At 41.6% G+C, this 18,871-nt stretch overlaps 2 protein-coding genes across 2 annotated transcripts in view; one reads left to right on the plus strand and one right to left on the minus strand.

Moving 5' to 3' along the window:
- Positions 1-9,844, minus strand: part of SORBS1 (sorbin and SH3 domain containing 1) — a 225,230-nt gene extending 215,386 nt beyond the window's left edge. Inside the window, exons 1-2 of the mRNA XM_051619141.1 lie at positions 9,665-9,844; positions 7,869-7,931 (exon numbers count right to left, since the gene is read on the minus strand). The gene's annotated coding sequence lies outside the window, so the exon portion shown is untranslated. The remainder of the gene's footprint in view (positions 1-7,868; positions 7,932-9,664) is intronic.
- Positions 9,845-10,313: 469 nt separating this feature from the next.
- EIF3F (eukaryotic translation initiation factor 3 subunit F) lies at positions 10,314-15,003 on the plus strand. Its single transcript, XM_051619174.1, has 8 exons — positions 10,314-10,598; positions 10,664-10,734; positions 10,880-10,959; positions 12,000-12,137; positions 13,187-13,278; positions 13,481-13,617; positions 13,752-13,865; positions 14,613-15,003. Exons 1-8 carry the CDS (start codon positions 10,325-10,327, stop codon positions 14,688-14,690), a joined length of 984 nt encoding a protein of 327 aa, XP_051475134.1. The 5' UTR covers positions 10,314-10,324; the 3' UTR covers positions 14,691-15,003.
- Positions 15,004-18,871: the final 3,868 nt, after the last annotated feature.

Genomic DNA, 18,871 nt, shown 5'->3' on the forward strand with positions numbered 1-18,871 from the left:
TTTTTTTTTTTTTTTTTTTTTTTTTCCCAAGCTCAAGTATTAGATGCAGTATGGAAAGTCTGAATGGAAGGCCACAGCAGAGCCTCTTGATCCACAGAGTTTTTGCTATTCAAGCTAAACAGAGTCAATTAGGAAAGGGAAAGATTAAACTCCTCTGTTATTACGAACAGAGGAAGGTCTATTGTTGACTATAGCAGTACTCACAGCAAGAAATGGGTTAAACCCCAGGAGCTGCAGTGGGGTGGCAGACAGAGGAGATAGGTCCTCTAGTTGGCAGAGCGCTAGGACAGAAGGGATGCCACTTGCCCACCCAGCAAGTCAGAAGCAGAACCAGCTAGCTGCCCGTCTCTTTTCCTGTATTCTCTTTCAACAATTTTAGTCATTCAGTCCAGTGCTTTCTAGGCTAAGCATCTGTTAGAGCTTATTTTGGCTCAGCTTCAGGTCTCAGTTTTGTTCTTGGGAAGGTATTTTGCCAAATGAAATAGCAACCTTTTGGCTCCCGTGCTTGTGAGCAGATATTTAAAATATTGTTTTTGTCAAGGACAACTTTTGATGGGCTGCAAAAGAGCCAAATTCAACTTGAAACATTGTTACAATCCCTGGAAGCTCTGGTTTGCATTTGATTAAAGGGCAACGGAAAATGAAGATTTCGTTTTAATGGAGCAGTCTTGAGCCTTTGAAAAAGTTCTGCCCAAAACCCAGAACTTCTCCTGTGGTGACACAAACTAGACATGCCACTTAAAACAATTAAGTACCATGTTCTGTTTGCATAGCATGTGTCCCGTAATTTGACTTCAACTGACAAAACAAACGCATTTAGCAACAATTAAGAGACGCTGAAATCAGTACTGTTACGAACCCGTGGTCAGAATAATATCTTAGGGAAGATATCATACAGGAAATACAATTCTAGTTTCCATGCTGAACAAAGATGATAAAGACTGAGCACTATGTTATGTAAGCCCTATTAAATACTGGACTATGCTACAAGCCACTATCTGCGCAGGCAGTTGTGTTTGCTTTGAGTATCTCAGTTACAGCAGAATATTGAACTACAGTTTTCAGTTGAAGGGATACTCTTCCCAGGACATGAAACATAACAGCATAGGGAGCTTCTATGAGAAAGCAGACCAGAAAAAAAGCACAAATAATAAAAGACTTCAAGGAAAAAGAATAAAAATAGAAGCAAGAAATGTTCTATCCTAATAAGGCTTTTGCAAAACTCTGGCCAGCAGGCAGTCTCATCACCTTTGGAGAGTTCTGTTTAAGAATGCAGTCACCCAAAGGTAACAAGCACGTCAAGGTGAAGCTTTGCTATCTTGCTGCAGCCAGCCATCAGCAGCTCTACAATTCTTAATGAACAACATACATATTTATGTGAGCCTTTATATACCTATAAAAAAAAGTAGACGGCTCCCACAGAAATGAGAAGTATGTTCCACGCACTACCTTTTTCCCCACAGCCCTCAGACTTGCTGTAGATGGTAGTGTAACTGATCATTTGACAACTATCTATCTGACATCTGCTTTTTTTTTTTTCAGGAAACCTCTCCAAATATAATTAGCTGGCTCTAGGCTACCATTGTTCATAATTAAAACCCTGTTGTATATTGAAGCTATCACTAATGCTAGCTTAAAAAGATTTAGCATGCAGACTCAGAGCCTGGGATCTCTGCTAGGGATGTTGTTTTCTCCCATGTGCTTGTTCCTCTGTGAAGTTATATGCCAGCACCTCAAACATTGCCATACAGGGACAGCTGTGGTAGCTGAGCAAGTGAGCTTGGGTATGGGAAGCAATATAGCTGCCTGAGCACAGAAATTAAGTGGCACCACTGAGAAGGGCATATTAGTCCAGTGAGACTGCTGTACTAACAGGGCCTTAGGACTTCTCATGCCTAAACTATTTTGAGTGTGTCTGCATTGCAGTGTATTTGCCATGCATTGGACTAACACATATAACACAAAGACATGTATGTTTGTGTTTTAATTGTTATTTTCTTCTTGACACTGATGCTGTATTACCATCATCTTTCAACACTCAAACATCCTATGCAACAATCCTAAAAATGGGAAAGTGGCTTAAAATCTGAAGTGGGTGAAACAAGAACAATGTTTGCCTCATAGAGTATTGCTACAGTCATAATTTTCTTTTGTAAGATTGAGAATAAAAGACATAATATAAAACTCTAAAAGCTGGTATTACCACTTAATTTAGGACTCCAGTAGCTTGTATTAAAAAAAAAAAAAAAAAAAAAAAGGGAAGGGGAAAGGGGAAAAGAAGAAAACCCAAAAGCCAAACACAGCAATTATTGCAAGGTGTACAACAAAACGATGTGTTTGGCATCACACTTCTGGTGGCAATGCAGTCGCATGGCTTCTTGCACAAGAGAAATAGTTCAGGGCTCAGAACAGACATGGACAAAACAACATGTGCTTCAACTGTTTTAATGCCCAGAAGCTGCTACAAGCTGCATTTAGGCTCCTCCTTCTGTCCCATAAAGGCCTAAGTAAGCTCAGCCAAACCACTGACTATTACTAATTTCTGTCTGTACTGCAAACCCTTTAGAGGTATATTTCCTTTTGTGCCTGTATAGCTCCATCTGAACAGAAATAGTAATCCAGGTTGCCACAAATTCAGATCCCAGACTCAAGAAAGCTACTGAAGCTTTAAGGTGCCATGACTCAAACACTGCTTGCAAAGTAAGTTTCTTGCAAATTCCCTCTAGACTCATATAGTTCTGTTTCCAATAATGTGTTTCAATTTAACATTTGCATTTTTGCATTTAAAACCATATTCCTTTGATAACCTTGGCAATATTTGGAATATACAAAAAATAAAATTAAAAAATTAAAAACATTAAATACTCCAGAAAGCAGTTGGGCATCTCTGTAGTTGATTATTTGTCTGAAGAAGTCAAACACAAGGCCAGATTGACCACAGTAATAACTCCCAATGCTGATTCAAAGAAATTAAAAGCAGACCAGGAAGCTTCAACATAAATGTGTTTTCAATTGATCTTTGTTCCTGACTGTGTTTAATGGTCAGCTGCTTGAGAAACCCTCTGGGGTTCTACTAGTTGATTTCAAACTAAAGAACAGCAAACAGAGTGAGATGCTTTTCTTGTCAAGAGACTGAATTTAAACACTGCTGAAAGACTGCAGACTGTCAGTCTCAGAAATGTTTTACAGAAAAAAGACACAGAAGCTTTTTCACTCACTCTATCTACAGTAGCCATACATCTCCCAGGCCAGAATACCTGAGCTTCTAACATACTAAAATTGTCTGTATATTTCTCTTGCAAAGCAAGGTGGTGTTATTATCCATAACTCACTCTGAAGCAGAAAGCCTATATGCTATATTCAGATGACCAATATTTCATCCATGCCCCTAAGTTTAGTCTTTCCTACAGATTTCATCTCTTTGAAAGGCACATCAGCCAACACGAGACTCAGTGCAGGAGCTGAGGTAAAATTTGATTCAGTTCCAGTGAGGGCAACGTATGCCTAACTGATACCTCTCTGAGAGCACATATTTCTTAGTCCAGTGATCTAGGCTTTCATTTTGCTGGAGAGATGCTAAGCTACCCTCAAAACTATTACTTAGCTACTTTGTTCTGTTTCTAATCACTTCTTCAGTTCTTAAAAATAAAAATATTTTTTAAGATCTAAAAAAAAACAGAAACAGAGCCCTCAGTCAAAGACTAGTTTGTTTTTTTTTCCACAGGGGCAGGCATGCTCAAAATGAAACAGAGTGCATTAGTGAGGAACAGTGATTACAGTGCAGAAGCAAGAATAAGAGAAATTAAAGCTGAATAGTACTCTTAAAGGCTGCAACACCTACATATGCTTATCTTTTAAAGACATTGGCAGACTTCTTACCAGGAAGTCAAAGCAATGTCTTTTTCTGGGGAGGTTTTGCATACCATTCAAAAATCCTTCAGCAATTAGGAAGGGATTTTCTTCTCATATTTGCTAAACTGGGACAAGAATTAAAATGCAAAAGGTTGCAACTTCCACTGTCTTTTAAGATACAATGTACTTACTAAACCTGATTGTTCTGTTAATGAACTCTACAGAATATCTCAAGGCATACACAGATTAAGTGTAAGATACTGGCACTTTTAAAAAATTAAGACATTTATTCCTGTTTCCTAAGAAAAAATCCTAACAACAAAAGGATCTGGGAGTGAAGTTTTACAGTATTTTCAGAGAGAGACAGAATCCACTGTAGTCTTCAGAGGGCAGAGATTAAAAAGAAAGATTTGTAGACAGAGCTAGGTAAAGGAAAATGACTGGCCATAGTGAAGGATTATTACCCATAAATTCTGCCACTGGCAGAAGGCAGCCTTGCTGGCATCTATGGAAACAAATGACTGGGGTGATATTTCAGTGATGGATCAACTCGTGTTATTTATTCCAGTGCAAAAAAAAAAGATGCAAAGGCATGTCATTCAGAAGACTAAGTGGCAAGCTACAAATGCTTGAGAGAATTACAACAGAAAATCCTCAGAACATCTAAAAACAACTCTGGAAATTCGGAACTTTTTAGATCAAACTAACACTGGGTGAAAGACATTAGCTGTGAAGTTGTACTTGGAAACAGAATCTTTTCAGAAGGAGGCTGGAAATCTCACCTGAACAGCCTAGTTAGTTATGTGTACTCCTCTATCTGCCACAATAACTCAAGTTGAGCAGAGCTTTATAGGCTTGTGATTCAGCTGGAGTACTGGGCAATTCTATAATTGTGCAGGCCAGTCCAAACAGCCCTATGCAGTCCCCTCACTCAATGCTGTATCATGCTTTCTGATGCGGAGAGACAAACTGACAAACAGAATACTGGAGGTGAAGTCATATGTCAGTGCTCGGGGTGTTTCAAATCTACAGGCATTGGTTAAGACAGCATTTAGCAAAAGTAGCCCTTGAAAATACTATAGTATAGTTCAAGCTTTCACAATTAACAGGTTTGATATAAAATGCAATCAAATAGCTGAGGTATCAACAGTATGAACTGCCCCCACTGAAATAATTATTTCAATTTTTTTATTGGAAAACAGTGCAGAGACAGATAATGTTCTCCTCCTGCTTAGGCTAGTTGAACACTTCCTCCCTCTCCAAAGTGCAGTCTCTGGGTCAGGAAATGCACTCTTCAGCTTCCTCTCAAAGCTCTTTCCTCAAAGGGTAAGGTCTTTCCTGCCTTTCCTGAGTAGACTGTCTGTGCATGACCTATACACGGACCTAGCCACTGGGATTATTTTCCCAACAAATAGCACACGGATACATTAGCTGTTACAAGTGTTAGAAGCTTTTAATATCTGAAACCTGCCTGTGCAAGAACTTTCACACTTAACTGCTAGCAGTGACATTACACTTAATTTTGTTTGGAGGTCAGTAGGTATTCAAGGACATGGCACTGCTCTGTCACAAATGCCTAGAAGTGAAGCACAGTAGCAGCAAGTTACCAAAGGGACACTGTGTTAAAGGCTGCCTGCCAGAGGTTACTTATTCAAGTTGATTACATAGAAAGGGCAAGAGTTCTGCCACCCTTCTGCCCTATATTCCCCCAGGAAAAAAAATAAGAAAAGCCGGGAGTCATAGCAAGGTTTTATTCAGTTCTCACTGCATGGGACTGGCAGGAAGAATGTAACGATATAATGACATCAGGTTTGATCTTGCAACGTAGTGCACCAAACTGCTTTGCTAGGTCAGTGCAAACACATTCTTTCTTAGTTTTAAATAGGAGTAGTATATAAAATGCCTCACTTGAAAGCTGACTCTGATTTGAGTCGAAAGCAGAAAACAATCACAATGATAGATCATCAAGAATTAATTTCTTGAGAGGTTAGAGAGCTTGTGTTTACAAAGACCCTTTCATTACCACATATTTCAGTGAAATTTGGGGTTGTACAACACCTCTTAGCATTGCACTGCCATAATATCCATAAGTAAAGGTCTCTGTGACATGTGAATTGGCACAGAATAATTAAGGTAGAATTAAGGTAAGATTATTTAATTCCATTTCATTGATTCTACCTTAATTTTTATTAACTGAAGAAACTGGCAGGTAAAAAACCATACAATAAACATAAGTGGGAAAAGTACTATTCACAAATTTCCACTTATGCTTACTTACTTAAGTAGAGTTAAGTAACTAATTGATTACAAAGGATGAGGGTTGCATTTATGACTATCTAGTTGCTTTAGTATCAGAGCAAAATGAAATTGCATCGCAGCAGCAATCAGTAAAACCAGTTAAGCATGAAACCCCCGTAAAGGCAGTGATTTCAGCCGGTGGGACTGAAAGCTGTGACTCCACCGGCGGGAGGCGGTGCCCGCCCGCCCGCGAGCCCGCGGGGGCCTGGCGCCCTCTGCCGGGCCCCCCCAGCCCCGGGCACCGCCGCTCCGCTCCCGGCAGCTCCGGCACCCGCATCCTCGGGCCGTGGCCGTCTTCTGTCAAGGAGGCGGTGGGTGATGTTGGGAAGCCCAGCACAACAGGCTCTCGGTCTGCAAACGCAGGTGGAAACACAGAGCTAGCTCCCCTCATCCTTCACTGGGAAGCCGGCACAACGAGACCTTTCACAGAACACCTGGATCTGTTACTTTTCCTCTGGCTGGTAGGAGAGGCGGTACCTTTTATTACATCAATTGATCTTCCTGGAAAGAAAATCAGACTGCCTTTCCAACACAAACACTTATTTCCAGGTCTGTCTTCTGGGAGCCACCACAAGACACCCTGACATTCATTGGCCAAAAATCTGATGTGTAAAGGCGTTTTCACATTTTCCAAACATTCCTATTTCTAGCTATCGACTTTCTTCGTCTCTGTCCTCCACATGTATTATTCTTATTTCATTACGTCAGTAGTCCCATACGTCAGTATTATGTCTCTAATTAAGGTAGCCCCATAAAACATTACACAACAGCAGGGAAAGGCTTGAATCCCTCTTGCTAATAGGAAGCTGGATCAGCTGACACATTACACTGGGAGTTGGCTCCTGCCAACAACTTTCATCTACTGGCAATCCCAACTGCATGGGAAGCAGGTGAATATCTAAGATACTCCTTTAAGACTAAATAAGGGAACCATTATTTTTTTGTAATAGGAAAAAAACAAACCACTCAAATAAAAAATGAAAAGCACTACCCATGATGACAATGTGAAAGTCTGAGACAGGAGGTAGAACACAGGGATCCTGAAAAACACAGATAACCAGAAGACAACAAAAGTGCTGGTAATGTGACTGTGAGGGAAAGTGAAGTGAGAGCTCTGTGAGCACAGTGAAGGTTGGAGACACAGACCTGAAATTCCAGGCAGGGAAATGGACTTCTGTCTTTTGTTCCCAAAATTATTATGAGGCCTGGTATCAATTTTTCCCTAAATAAGCATGAGTATATAAAATAAATGTTAAGTTCAGTGACTGATTTTTCTCTTGGCAGCAGTAACCGTAAAACTCTACTAACTTCTTAGACAGAAGGTACAATGCAAAATTATCCTTATAAATGGAGTAAAAATGTCAGATTCAATCCCACAAAACTAACCAGGTAAAATTGTCCGGAAATGATGAATCAAACAAATCGCATATATTTTATATTACCTGTAATGCAACATAATAAATACTTTTCCTTAGAGCGAGAGATGATGCTGCTTCCAGCAAGGCAAACAAGATGAGAAGATAGCTAAGAGAAATTAAGCATCATCTCTGAAAATGCAGCTGGCAAGACAGCAAATGCAATAATGACTCAGTCACACGTAAGGACTAGAAAGAGAAATCATGCAAGAGCAGAGCTAGGAGTTTAATTACATTCTCCACCAAGTCAGATGCAGGGCAACCAAGCAAGTAAAAATGTAAAATTAGAAGGCCCTGAGTTACCATGCTGATCCACGTCCATGTGCAAATGTGTCTTCTGTTTCTCCTCCAGGCAGCTGTATTCTCCTGTAATGGGGAAAATGGAAACATTTTAATAATCTCATTAGATGGATGCTAGGTTTTCAGCAACAGGTACCATTAATATGTGTTACTGATAACTACCCTCCTCTAAAAGTAAATTGATAATTTGTGAAACAAATATTAAGGTCTCTGTTTTTCACTAGTCATTCAGCAAGGAAAAACAGTTTTGTAGCTTGAACACATCTGCTCCAAGCATGATCAGATGCTTGATTTTCTTATCATTAAACAAAAAATTATACAATTTTTATATTAATTTGGCTTTGTGTGAACCAACCACTGATCTTTGACTTTTGAGACACAGGCTATCCACCTTTACTGACTACCTACCCCCTCCAGCAAGCCATCCAGCAGCTTGATGTCAATGTATCGCATTAAGGTTATCACAGTTGCCACTTTTCAAGCACAACTATGGCTCCGTATTAAGCTGCCCAATTTTAAAGGTGGCAATGTAAAGGTATAATGGGTAGGTCCTTAAAGAGCCTTGCTGGCTGCACCTGAATCAGCAGCTGACTACGTCAAATTAAGCACCAAGGGTAGTCTGGTGCAAACAAAAATTAGATCAAACAGTTGCTCTCTAAAAAGAACACTTCATACACTAGACTCTGCAATGACACATCAAAGCTCCAGGAACAGAAACATTTTAAAGCTTTATGCAATTTGACCCAGGCACACCTACAGGAAATGAAGGCTGCACGATGAAAGCCTAAGAATAGGAGATCCAGTTTTTACTGGTACACAGACTAGGAAGCATTTTTATGATGTGATAAAATCTGCTCATGTTCCCATGCATCAGTGTTCCTTTGTGGCTTTGACAAGTGTTCCATACTTATGTAAAAGAAGCAAATTGCTAGCACATGGACAGAATATATTATCTTTTTTTATTGAGCTGCTCCTTTTACACTCAGGAGCCTGCCTTCTATGACTGAGTTAAAGCTGCTCATCAACTGATGATGTTCACTAATGAAGCAGAGAAAACTGCAAGTCACTAGTCATGATAAAATCAGTTTTTATGTTAAAATTACTTTAACTGGTAACCCAAATATGGGAGTGTGTCAGGACCCCAGAGTTGATTTATAAAAAGGTAAAGATTACTACACATGAAGTAGCAACCACCACTGCACCTTTCTCTCTGCTATACCTGAGAAACAGCTACCTGGAAATGTTCTCAATTATTCAGCCACCTGAGCAACAAAGTGGTGCCAGAGAACCGATGCAGTATTTGACTGGCATAGCTTCATTGGACTGAGCATTTTATCCACAGGTGTGACTTCTAGATCATTTAGTATTCATAAGATGGGTATGCCACACAAACACTTTACTTTTGGGAAAGGAACAGCTTGAGGTCAAGAAAACTCTTCAACATTTTAGAGATACCAAAGTTCTCAAAGTTTGGCAAGCTAGTATTAAAAACTGTGATAAAATGTTTTGAACTAAGTGACTTGGAGATATATATGTCACTGTGTTGTTACAACAGTTGCAAAAAATGTGACCAAGGAAGGAAAAGGGAAGCTCAGAAAGAATTAATTCTCCTCATGATTTATCAAACGTATACATGCTTCGTTTTACAACAGGCCCTACCCACAACTTGTTGCCTGAGAGCGAACACATGGAACGCTACAAGTAATGGGCAAAATATACCCACGAGGACAATCTGTTGGCAGCCACTGAGCCTCAGATAGAGGTAATTTGCATTTGCTCCGTACATGGCAACTACTTACTCTTCGGAGCCTCACTGCTAACAGACGTGGAAAACAAGGCCAGGAGCACATCCCCGCCGCCCAGGCCCGCGCTGGAAGGGCTGCACAGCCCTCACACGCCGCCCTCCTGGACACCCGACTCCGCTGCGGGGCAGCTCGGTGCCGCGCTTGCAGGCTGCTGTGCTTGCAGCACCGAACAGCCGCGGGGCCCCTCCATGCGCTGCCGCCACCCGAGCGCCTCAGCCGACGGGAGCACAGGCCTGAGGGGCACCAGGGGCGGCCCGGGGGCGGCGGCGGCGGCGGCCCGGGACGCCCCGCCCCCCAGCTCGAAGCGCCCCGCCCCCGCGCAGCCAATAAACCGGCCTTCCCGGCCTGACAGGCAGCAGGCAGGGCGCGGTGACGGCCAATGAGAGAGCAGATAGGTGTGGAGGCGGGAAATGCGAGCAGCCAATCAAAACACGCTCTGACCCCGAGAGGGTGGGGACAAGAGTGCGCTTCGGCCCCGGGCAGCGCGCTCTTCCTCCAATCAGCGCGTCTTACCGCATCGCTCTCCCGGATTGGTTAGCAGAGGCCAGGCGGGGCTTAGCACTCCCTCTGCCAATAGCGAGGCGACACTGCGTGACAGGCGTCCACAGCAGCCAATGAGGGCCGGCGCGGCTCTCCACCCCTCTCTCTTGCAAAATGGCGGCGACAGCTCCGGCTCCGGCTCCGGCTCCTCCCGCGGCCGCCCCGGCCCAGACCCCGCCGGCAGCGCCCGCCCCGCCGGCAGGAAACGCTGCCCCCGCCGCCGCGCCGCCCCCGCCCGCCGCCCCGGCGCCGCCGCTGTCGGCCGCGCTCTCGGGCCCGTTCCCCGGCGGCCGCGTGGTGCGGCTGCACCCGGTGGTGCTCGCCTCCATCGTGGACAGCTTCGAGCGGCGCAACGAGGGCGCGGCGCGGGTGATCGGGACGCTGCTGGGTAAGGGCCGCCGCCCCCCGCGCCCGCCGCCCCCCGCGCCCCCCTAACGCGCTGTCCTCCCGCAGGGACCGTGGACAAGCACTCCGTGGAGGTCACCAACTGCTTCTCCGTCCCTCACAACGAGTCCGAGGATGAGGTACGGCGCGCGCGGCCCCCCGGGGCTGTCCGGGCAGGGCGCGGCCCCTGCCTTCCCCTGCTGGCCGCCCTCGGGCTTTTTGTGCCCGCTCGCCACGGGGTGAGCGTCCCGTGCCCCCCTGACGAGCTCCTGTCCCGTTTCTCAGGTGGCAGTCGACATGGAATTTGCCAAAAACATGTATGAGTTGCACAAGAAGGTGTCTCCTAGCGAGATCATCCTGGGTTGGTAAGTCCTTCTGCAAGAACGTGCAGGCAGCTGCCTTGGGCCTTTCAGCTGCTTGAAATACATAATTCTCCTTGTCACGGGTTGAGAAGCAGAAGCAATAGGTAGATCTGGCAGTGCTTGTCGTGGAGTCAGTTGTAAAGCTGCTGCAGTTCATAACAGAAGGTGATGGTATTGGAGCCTTACAGGGTTTGTATGTGTCTATATCTAGAAGAGGTATCACAGAGCAGTGATGAGTTAGAGAATACTTGAACAGATTTGTTAGAAGAACGTAGCCACCTCTAATACAACCTGCACCACAGAAGAGAACTGGTTAGAAAGCAGGGAGAGCGCAAAGGTTGTTTCAAGTACTGAAGGCCTCAGGAGGCAGCAGTGCTACCAGCTTGAGAGTGCACAAGTTCTCTGCTGAGAAGAGGTGGAAGTACTTGTGTGGGAACACCAAGCAAGATCCATAGGGTGTTATGGGAACACGGTCTGTGCCTGAGTGCATCTCTGATCCTACAGAATAGCTTAGTTCTGTTCTTGTGGCGCAGACTTCTCAACAACCTTGTAATGGCACAGCAAAGTGCAGTTCTAATGACAGGAATTTTGTCTGCGTATGTGACAAGCTAATTGCAAAGGAGCTAAAGGAGCTAGATTAACTAGTTCTACCTCCTGCAGAGAGATTTTAATTTGTGGAAGATCAAATTGGTTAGTCCAAATTAGTTTAGCGTGCTGTGACTTACACAGAACTAGAGTTGGTCCAGAGCATAGTGACAGACACCTGAATCTTGGGTGTCTCATGTTAACTGTACCAACTCTATGGCTGATACTACAACACTGGCCCTGCACACGTTTCAGGCATGGGTGTAGTTAGCCTGTGATTCCTACAATGCTAGGAGAGCTGGCCATAAAACTACAAACTCCCTAGTTTAAACACCTGTATTTAGTTAGTATGCTTAGTGTGCTTTCTTTGGAAATCCGTGTTTTAGGATACCAAAAATACCAAACACTGGGCACTTGGATTTTGGAAGTCTTGCTCCTCAACATGTCCTCTTTTGAAGGTATGCAACAGGTCATGACATCACGGAACACTCTGTCCTGATCCACGAGTATTACAGCCGGGAAGCGCACAATCCCATCCACCTCACTGTGGACACGAGTCTCCAGAATTCACGCATGAGCATTAAAGCCTACGTCAGGTAAGGGAGTTATCTGAATTAGAGAGACACCACATCAGCAGAACAAGAAAAGCAGTGGGCTGTAGTGTCTTATTTTGGACAGTATTATGCAGTAGCTAAAACACCTGCAGTGAGCCAAGGATCACGGCTTACTTCCCATTGGAATGTCTTGACCATCCTATGCCAATTGAAAGACCTAATCTTTCATAAGCTGGTGGCTTGCTGGGGTCGGAAATTGTGACTTAATTAACAGTGTTCTGAACATCTTTGCAATGTTTAACAGGATTCAGATATCTAGCACTAGTGTCACTTACTTGCATCATGCTGTCTGAATGCCAGCCTGTACGTACCGGGGTTTATTCCTTGACAGTTTACTTAAACAAGCTGGACGATTAGTGCAGTTAAAACATAACTGAAACAGCATCATCTTGATCAGTTTTTCTTCCCCTTTGCCCCTACCATTTAATTTGATTAATAATGAAGATCAAATATTGAGAAATGAATCTGTTTCATCTCACTGTGCTTCCCACTATTTGCTGAAGAGCTCACTCACCCCAGCTGTTCAGTTTACTGCTTCTTGTCTGTGCATCTTCAAAAAGGAAGCTGTTCCATGACATCTTGCTTACTTAAATCCTAAGTGAACTTCAAATACCTTGAATAATAGGTATAGTAAAAGTTTTGAGAGGGCTTTGTACTTGAACTTGTCATACTTAATGTTCTTTAAGTGATTTCTCAAAGGGCACAGAGTATTTCAGAATACCTCCTGTATAAGCAAGAAGGAACTGTGGCTAAGAAGATAATACTTAGTTATTTGTGCACTCATGCTGACAAATGTCAGACCAGCTAGGAGTATTCTTGGATGAAAGTGAGCAATTAATAGCATGCCAGGACTGATGTCCTGTCCTCAGTTATCCGTGGTCTTAATATTGCTGATTTTGGTGAGAATGAGTAACCTACTCATGTTCACACTTCAGTGCTAACAGAAATTATTGAGATGGAAATCTATTACTTCCCCCCTTAAATATGTCCATGCTGAAAATGTTTTTTTTTTCTTTTTTTTTTCTTCCTAGTGCCCCGATGGGAGTCCCTGGTAAAACTATGGGTGTGATGTTCACACCTCTAACAGTGAAATATGTTTATTATGATACAGAGCGGATAGGAGGTGAATGTTTTCTTCCTGTTTTGGTTATAATCACTGTTGTGACACTGTTTAAATGCTTTTTTTTTTACCCTGGTAAAACTGCCATGCTACTGGGAATTACACTGTCTTGCTGAAGCTCTTGTAAAAAACTTCAAAAAGTTAAATATTTAAGCTGTTTTCTGTGCCAGGTGGTTTTTTTCAGTGCTTCTCCTTTTGCTTTCAGTGGATCTTATAATGAAGACTTGTTTCAGCCCTAATCGAGTGATTGGCTTATCCAGTGACTTACAGCAGGTGGGGTCAGCATCTGCCAGGATTCAGGATACCCTGACCATGGTGCTCCAGTATGCAGAGGATGTGTTGGTAAGGCTAGTTTTTATGAGTCAGCAGATAACCTTGATGTAAGCTTGTGCATCTTGGTTTTTTATGTATTCTCTTTCTGGTCCATAAATTTACTGAGTTTTGCTCACATTGAAGTGTATGTTTCTTGTGCTTAGTCTGGCAAAGTGGCTGCTGACAACACCGTTGGGCGATTCCTGATGGATCTTATTAACCAGGTGCCAAAGATTTCACCAGAGGACTTTGAGACAATGTTGAACAGCAATATCAATGTAAGTTCATAGTTAATTTTTTCAGTGTATTGCCAGCAATTCTGAAAATTTGTCATACAGACACAAATTTGTGATCAAAACAATCTAGCTTTTCATAGAAACATGTTAATAGAAAATAGAGCTTTCTTGTCAGTAATTTGACATTTTAAGAGCTGAAGGTGGATAAAGGAGCTCACCATAATAATCTTGCAACTAACTGCAAATCAGATAATAAGTTTAAAAATACTTAGGAATTATGCAAGTAATCTGAAAGCCAGCACCATTTCCTCTTTTAGAGTGACTGGAAAATATGAATTACCAAGCTTAAAGCCATCTGGATTTCAGGGATAACTGGTGATTTGCCTGAGCTGCAGTTCTGTCTTCTGGCATAACACTTAGGACACGAACAAGGTTTTAGTGTGCTACCTTGTTTCTGTAACAGATGTTTAGAAAACAAAAGCTACATTTCTCAATGTGTTGTTCACCCACAGTCTGCAAGACCAGAACTAATTTTTAATTTTGCTTATACCCTTTGACTTGCCTGGTTAACATGGGTGAACTCAGAGTTAACATTTCACAAGCAGTGTTTTATATTCTGGGAATATCAAAACCTTCTTCCTGCAAGGGAAGCATTCCTCAGGGTACAACTTTCAGGACTAACAGTATTTCTAGGAGCTGATTGTAAATGCTTTACAGGTATTAAAAATTCATCTCCCTAACTGACAACCAACCATTTCTGATCACTGGCTGTTTTTTTTCCCCACTCAGGACTTACTGATGGTAACCTACTTGGCAAACCTCACCCAGTCACAGATTGCTCTCAACGAAAAACTTCTGAGTTTATAAAGAAACTCCTACCACCCTACACTTCAAAGAGACCGAAGAATGAGCAGATACACTTTTCCATGGTGGTTACAAATTTCCTTGGACCGTAATTTAATTACCTAGATGACTGATATACATCTTTATTTCTATTGCCCTGAAAAATCCCTAATGTGGTTTAAGAAATGAATGGAAACAGCTGCAGTTTATCTGAGCCCAGTATTTTAAAATGGAATACATGAATCTCTTGTCTCCCAGGTTTATCTGCTTGTATAACAAAATGCAGCTTTATTGTAAGAATGTATTTGAAATAAAAATTCCACTGCGATGGCAAGAATTGCTTCTGTCCAAAAAAAAAACCCTGTTCTTCCCTTTTGGAAGAAAGGGGAGATAACATTGCATCAGGAAAGGAAACTGGAGTGGATTCAAGTCAACTCCAATTCTGCAGACTACTTTGTGGGGTTTTTTTTCCAACTTTTAAAGTATACTGCAAGTGGGGCTTCTTGTGTTGCACATAATATACTTTTCCATGGAAGACTACACAATGCTCACTGGTTTGTTACCAGTGCTGTGTATATGCCCTTCTGACAATATGAGATATGAATTCAGTTTACATTATGGGATTTCTATGTGGATCTAATCCTTTGGGAAAGGAAGTCAAAGTCAATAGCATTAGCGCCTCAAGTGATGGCTTAGAGAATTAACTATTTCTTATGCCTCACATATCTTTTGGTAAATAAATTAAAAATGTTAGAGAAGCCTGCAAAACCAGTGTTCCCCAAAATAATTTTTGTGCTAATCTGACAGACAAACCCAAAAATGGGACTCCGGTTACAAATACGTAGATCTCTTCTGGTTGGTCCAATCTGGAGAATTCCCCCAGTAACTCAGTGCTAAATGCTAAGGGGTTTTTTCCACATCAAAGTGGTTTTTAAAGTATGCCTTGACATAGGTGGAGGAAAAGAGCAAGCAGCATAGCTGGTTAAGTCTCTCAATTGCAAAAAATTTCCAGGGGGAAGCATAATACTCTTTCCCTGGTCTGTCCTCTGCAGTAAACTTACCATTCCCTGCTACGAAAACTGATAAAATGTAAGAAGAAAGATTTAAAATGCTCTACAAGTTGGAATAATTATGCTGTTTAGTAAGCTCTGATCTGAGAATAAAGATAGTTTGTGATCACTGATAGAGAAAAGGTATTCTGTAATTGGCAAGTCCTTACAAGGACCTGAGGACTCATTATGATAAGTCATAAGGGACTAAGGTTCTGTCTTCCTAAGCAGAAAAATTAACTGAAAGTAGAGGTGGCAGAAGAGTCCACAATCCATAGGTTTGGTTGTATGACACACAGAACAAACAGTGACAAATGTTTGCCATTGGAGTAAAAAAAAGTTGCCCTTTAAAAAATTGAGTATCTGATCCCATTGATTCTATCCCTTTTTACTGAGCAAATGACACATTGTGAACCTTACTTTGACTCTGGAATTCTGAATGCCTGATATCAAACTTCAGTGGCCACTGAAGAAAGGAAATTACTGCAAAGACAAATGTAACACATAATTTTGCTTAATTGTAAAGTCTGGAGTGTTTTATTACTTAGGAAACTTAAGTATTCCTTCTCTGGAGTTTGAAAATCTAGAGAATTTCTAAAGGTGTTTTATTTTATTGTTCCCCTTCACAGAAATCTAAAAAAATAAAAAGTTCAATACAAAATCTGGTGGGAAAACCTTAAAAGTCCAGAAAAAATAACAAGAATTACGAGCTTTAACTTGATTTGAAAACCACATATTTCTTGGATTTATTAGGGGATTCTTTTTTTTTGTTTGCTTAGGGATTAATTGTTGCAAAACTTTGGCAAAGTCTACCTTTAAATAGTCAAGACACATAGACAGTTCTGTATATGCCATATATTGTATTTAGTCATATTAGTGCTCTCACTAATACACTAAAAAACATTTCTATCTCCTGTGACATGTTCAGCCTTTTCTTAGATGGCTTCTCTGAATGAGTACAACTTTAGTGGACATTATTGTATTACATATTTATTTCTGGCAATAAGCATGTTTTCCTGGTAATTTTTTGGCTTTAAAATACCTTGCTTAAATGGCTGTTACCAGCTTCTAGCACTTAAGTATTTAATTCCTCAAATGATGATTTTTTTTTTTTTTTTGTATCCTGAGTTAGTTGAGCTGGTCTTGGGTTTTAACCTCAGCATGAGGTTGTCCTTGAAAACTTATTTTCCTTCCTATTCATAACAATAATCAGAAAAGAGTTTACTGTTACTATTGAGTCTCTTGTTCCTTTTAGGTATACTGTGTACTTAGAAAAGTTGGAGGAACATGTAACGCCAGTCCAGCTTCCTGCCTTTGGCCCTTATCAGACATGTAATCTCAGTCATCCTCAACAAAGGAGCAGAGTTTCAGCAAAGCACCTCTTGGCAGCACAAAGAGGCAATGAAACCTTGTGTTTTCAGTGAGCTTGGTGACCTCTGACTACCCACACTTAAGTTTGCATGCAGACATTAAGCTTTCTTCTGACATCTTCCTAGTGCAGTAAGACTGTGCTCATTTGTATCTTTGAGCAAGTGCATGTGTAACCCACAAGCACAGGAAGGTACTCTGTGTTGCCTGCCAAAATCCATGCTTGCAGGAGAAACTACCTGTAACAGAAATGCTGTCTTAAAATGGCAGGAGGGAGCTGGCAATGCTCCAGTATTTCTTAACTGATGACAGTCTCAGCAGTAGGAAGGTGGTGTGCCACAATGGAAATTGCAGCTACCTGATGGGAATTAGCTTCCCTGCGCTCTGTTGTGCTGCAAGGCTTGCAGATGACATTTAGATGTCATTCATGTGTCCATAACTCTATCTTGGAAGGGTTTTCCTGAATCACAAATTAAATTATTTCCTGTCTTGACCAACCGTATCTTAAATTCCAATTTAAATATACCTAAATATAACTCCTTTGTCCTTACTAAAGTTTTTATCTCATTATCTTCTTGGTATTTATACTTAATCTATTACAGGTAGCCATCATACTGTAGCCTTCATTTTACTGAACATATTCAGCTTTATCTCCTTTCTTGTGATGCAGCGTTTATGCTTTGATCACTTAAGACGCCCACCTCAAAACCTAATTTCAGTCTGCTTTGAACTTGAGTTGGTAAAGACCATACCTGTATCAGCATATAAATCAATGAATGCATCAATACTTTCCTGTTACAAATTCCTTGCTTGCCTTTTGGTGTCTGTCATGTAGCATGATTGAGGACCCCAATCTCTTGCCCCTCCTGTCATTTGCAGCTGAACTCCCATTTGCCAGGAAAATTATTAATTTAAATGCATGACCTGCCATGACACTTTTTAAAAGTTCTAGATCCACATATTTCTCCTGGTTTGGATCATTCCCAGTATTAGTGACACCTCACAGTTTTGTCAGCAGGTATCATTAGCTTATTCATAGCTTTTGTGTCCTATTTAGTTAAGAAAAAACTTGGAACTGATCCGAGACCAACTGAACAGAATTCTATAAATTGCCTTTTCAACAGAGCCTTGGTTCTTTCTTACAAGTTGTTTATCCTTGGTCATGCTAATTCCCATCTTCTGTAGTTTAACTAATTATGGGTTCTTGTCAAGCCTTTAGTGGACATCCAAGTGGTTTACAGTGAATTCCTCATTTAGAATGTACCTTCTGTCAAACTGAGCCAGCATGTCCAGTGATTGATAAGCCATGAGTTTGGTTATAAGTCTTGGAAAATGGAAATAGGACTAATTATTCTACATTTTTGAGAATAACAAACTTTTTATTTTGCTATCTGCAATCTGATACTTTAAAAAAACCTTGCTGCCAGAATTAATTTGCTGATTGTTTCCGTATACCGGAATGAAGGTCACTAAGTTTGCCTACTTGAGTAATTTGAGTTTCTTGGCAGAATACTTAAGTCTGCTGCAAAGAGGAAGTAGTGTTTTGGTGTGTGAGTTTGTGAATCTGTGGACATACATCATCTACTAGTAACTAATCTGAAAGGTACAGTTTTAATCCCAAGGACTGAAAGGTTGATAGTGAAAAACATTGGACATGCTGCTTTTTAAAGTATTCTAGCAGAACAACCTGCTGTACTTTGAGGAAGAGTGAAGTTTCTTTTTTCAGTGTCGTTCCACACAACAGAACCAGAGACTGCGGTGACAGCTCGGGTGTAAGGTTTGTGTGAG

The sequence above is a fragment of the Apus apus genome, chromosome 4, assembly GCF_020740795.1.
Source record: "Apus apus isolate bApuApu2 chromosome 4, bApuApu2.pri.cur, whole genome shotgun sequence".
Taxonomy (NCBI): domain Eukaryota; kingdom Metazoa; phylum Chordata; class Aves; order Apodiformes; family Apodidae; genus Apus; species Apus apus.

What these genes read in the sequence shown, in the direction of transcription:
- EIF3F (XM_051619174.1), top strand. Translation starts at nt 10,325, where the DNA reads ATGGCGGCGACAGCTCCGGCTCCGGCTCCGGCTCCTCCCGCGGCCGCC. An exon ending in AGCATTAAAGCCTACGTCAG is followed by an intron (nt 12,138 to 13,186) that starts GTAAGGGAGTTA and finishes TTTTCTTCCTAG; the next exon opens with TGCCCCGATGGGAGTCCCTG. An exon ending in TGTTGAACAGCAATATCAAT is followed by an intron (nt 13,866 to 14,612) that starts GTAAGTTCATAG and finishes TTCCCCACTCAG; the next exon opens with GACTTACTGATGGTAACCTA.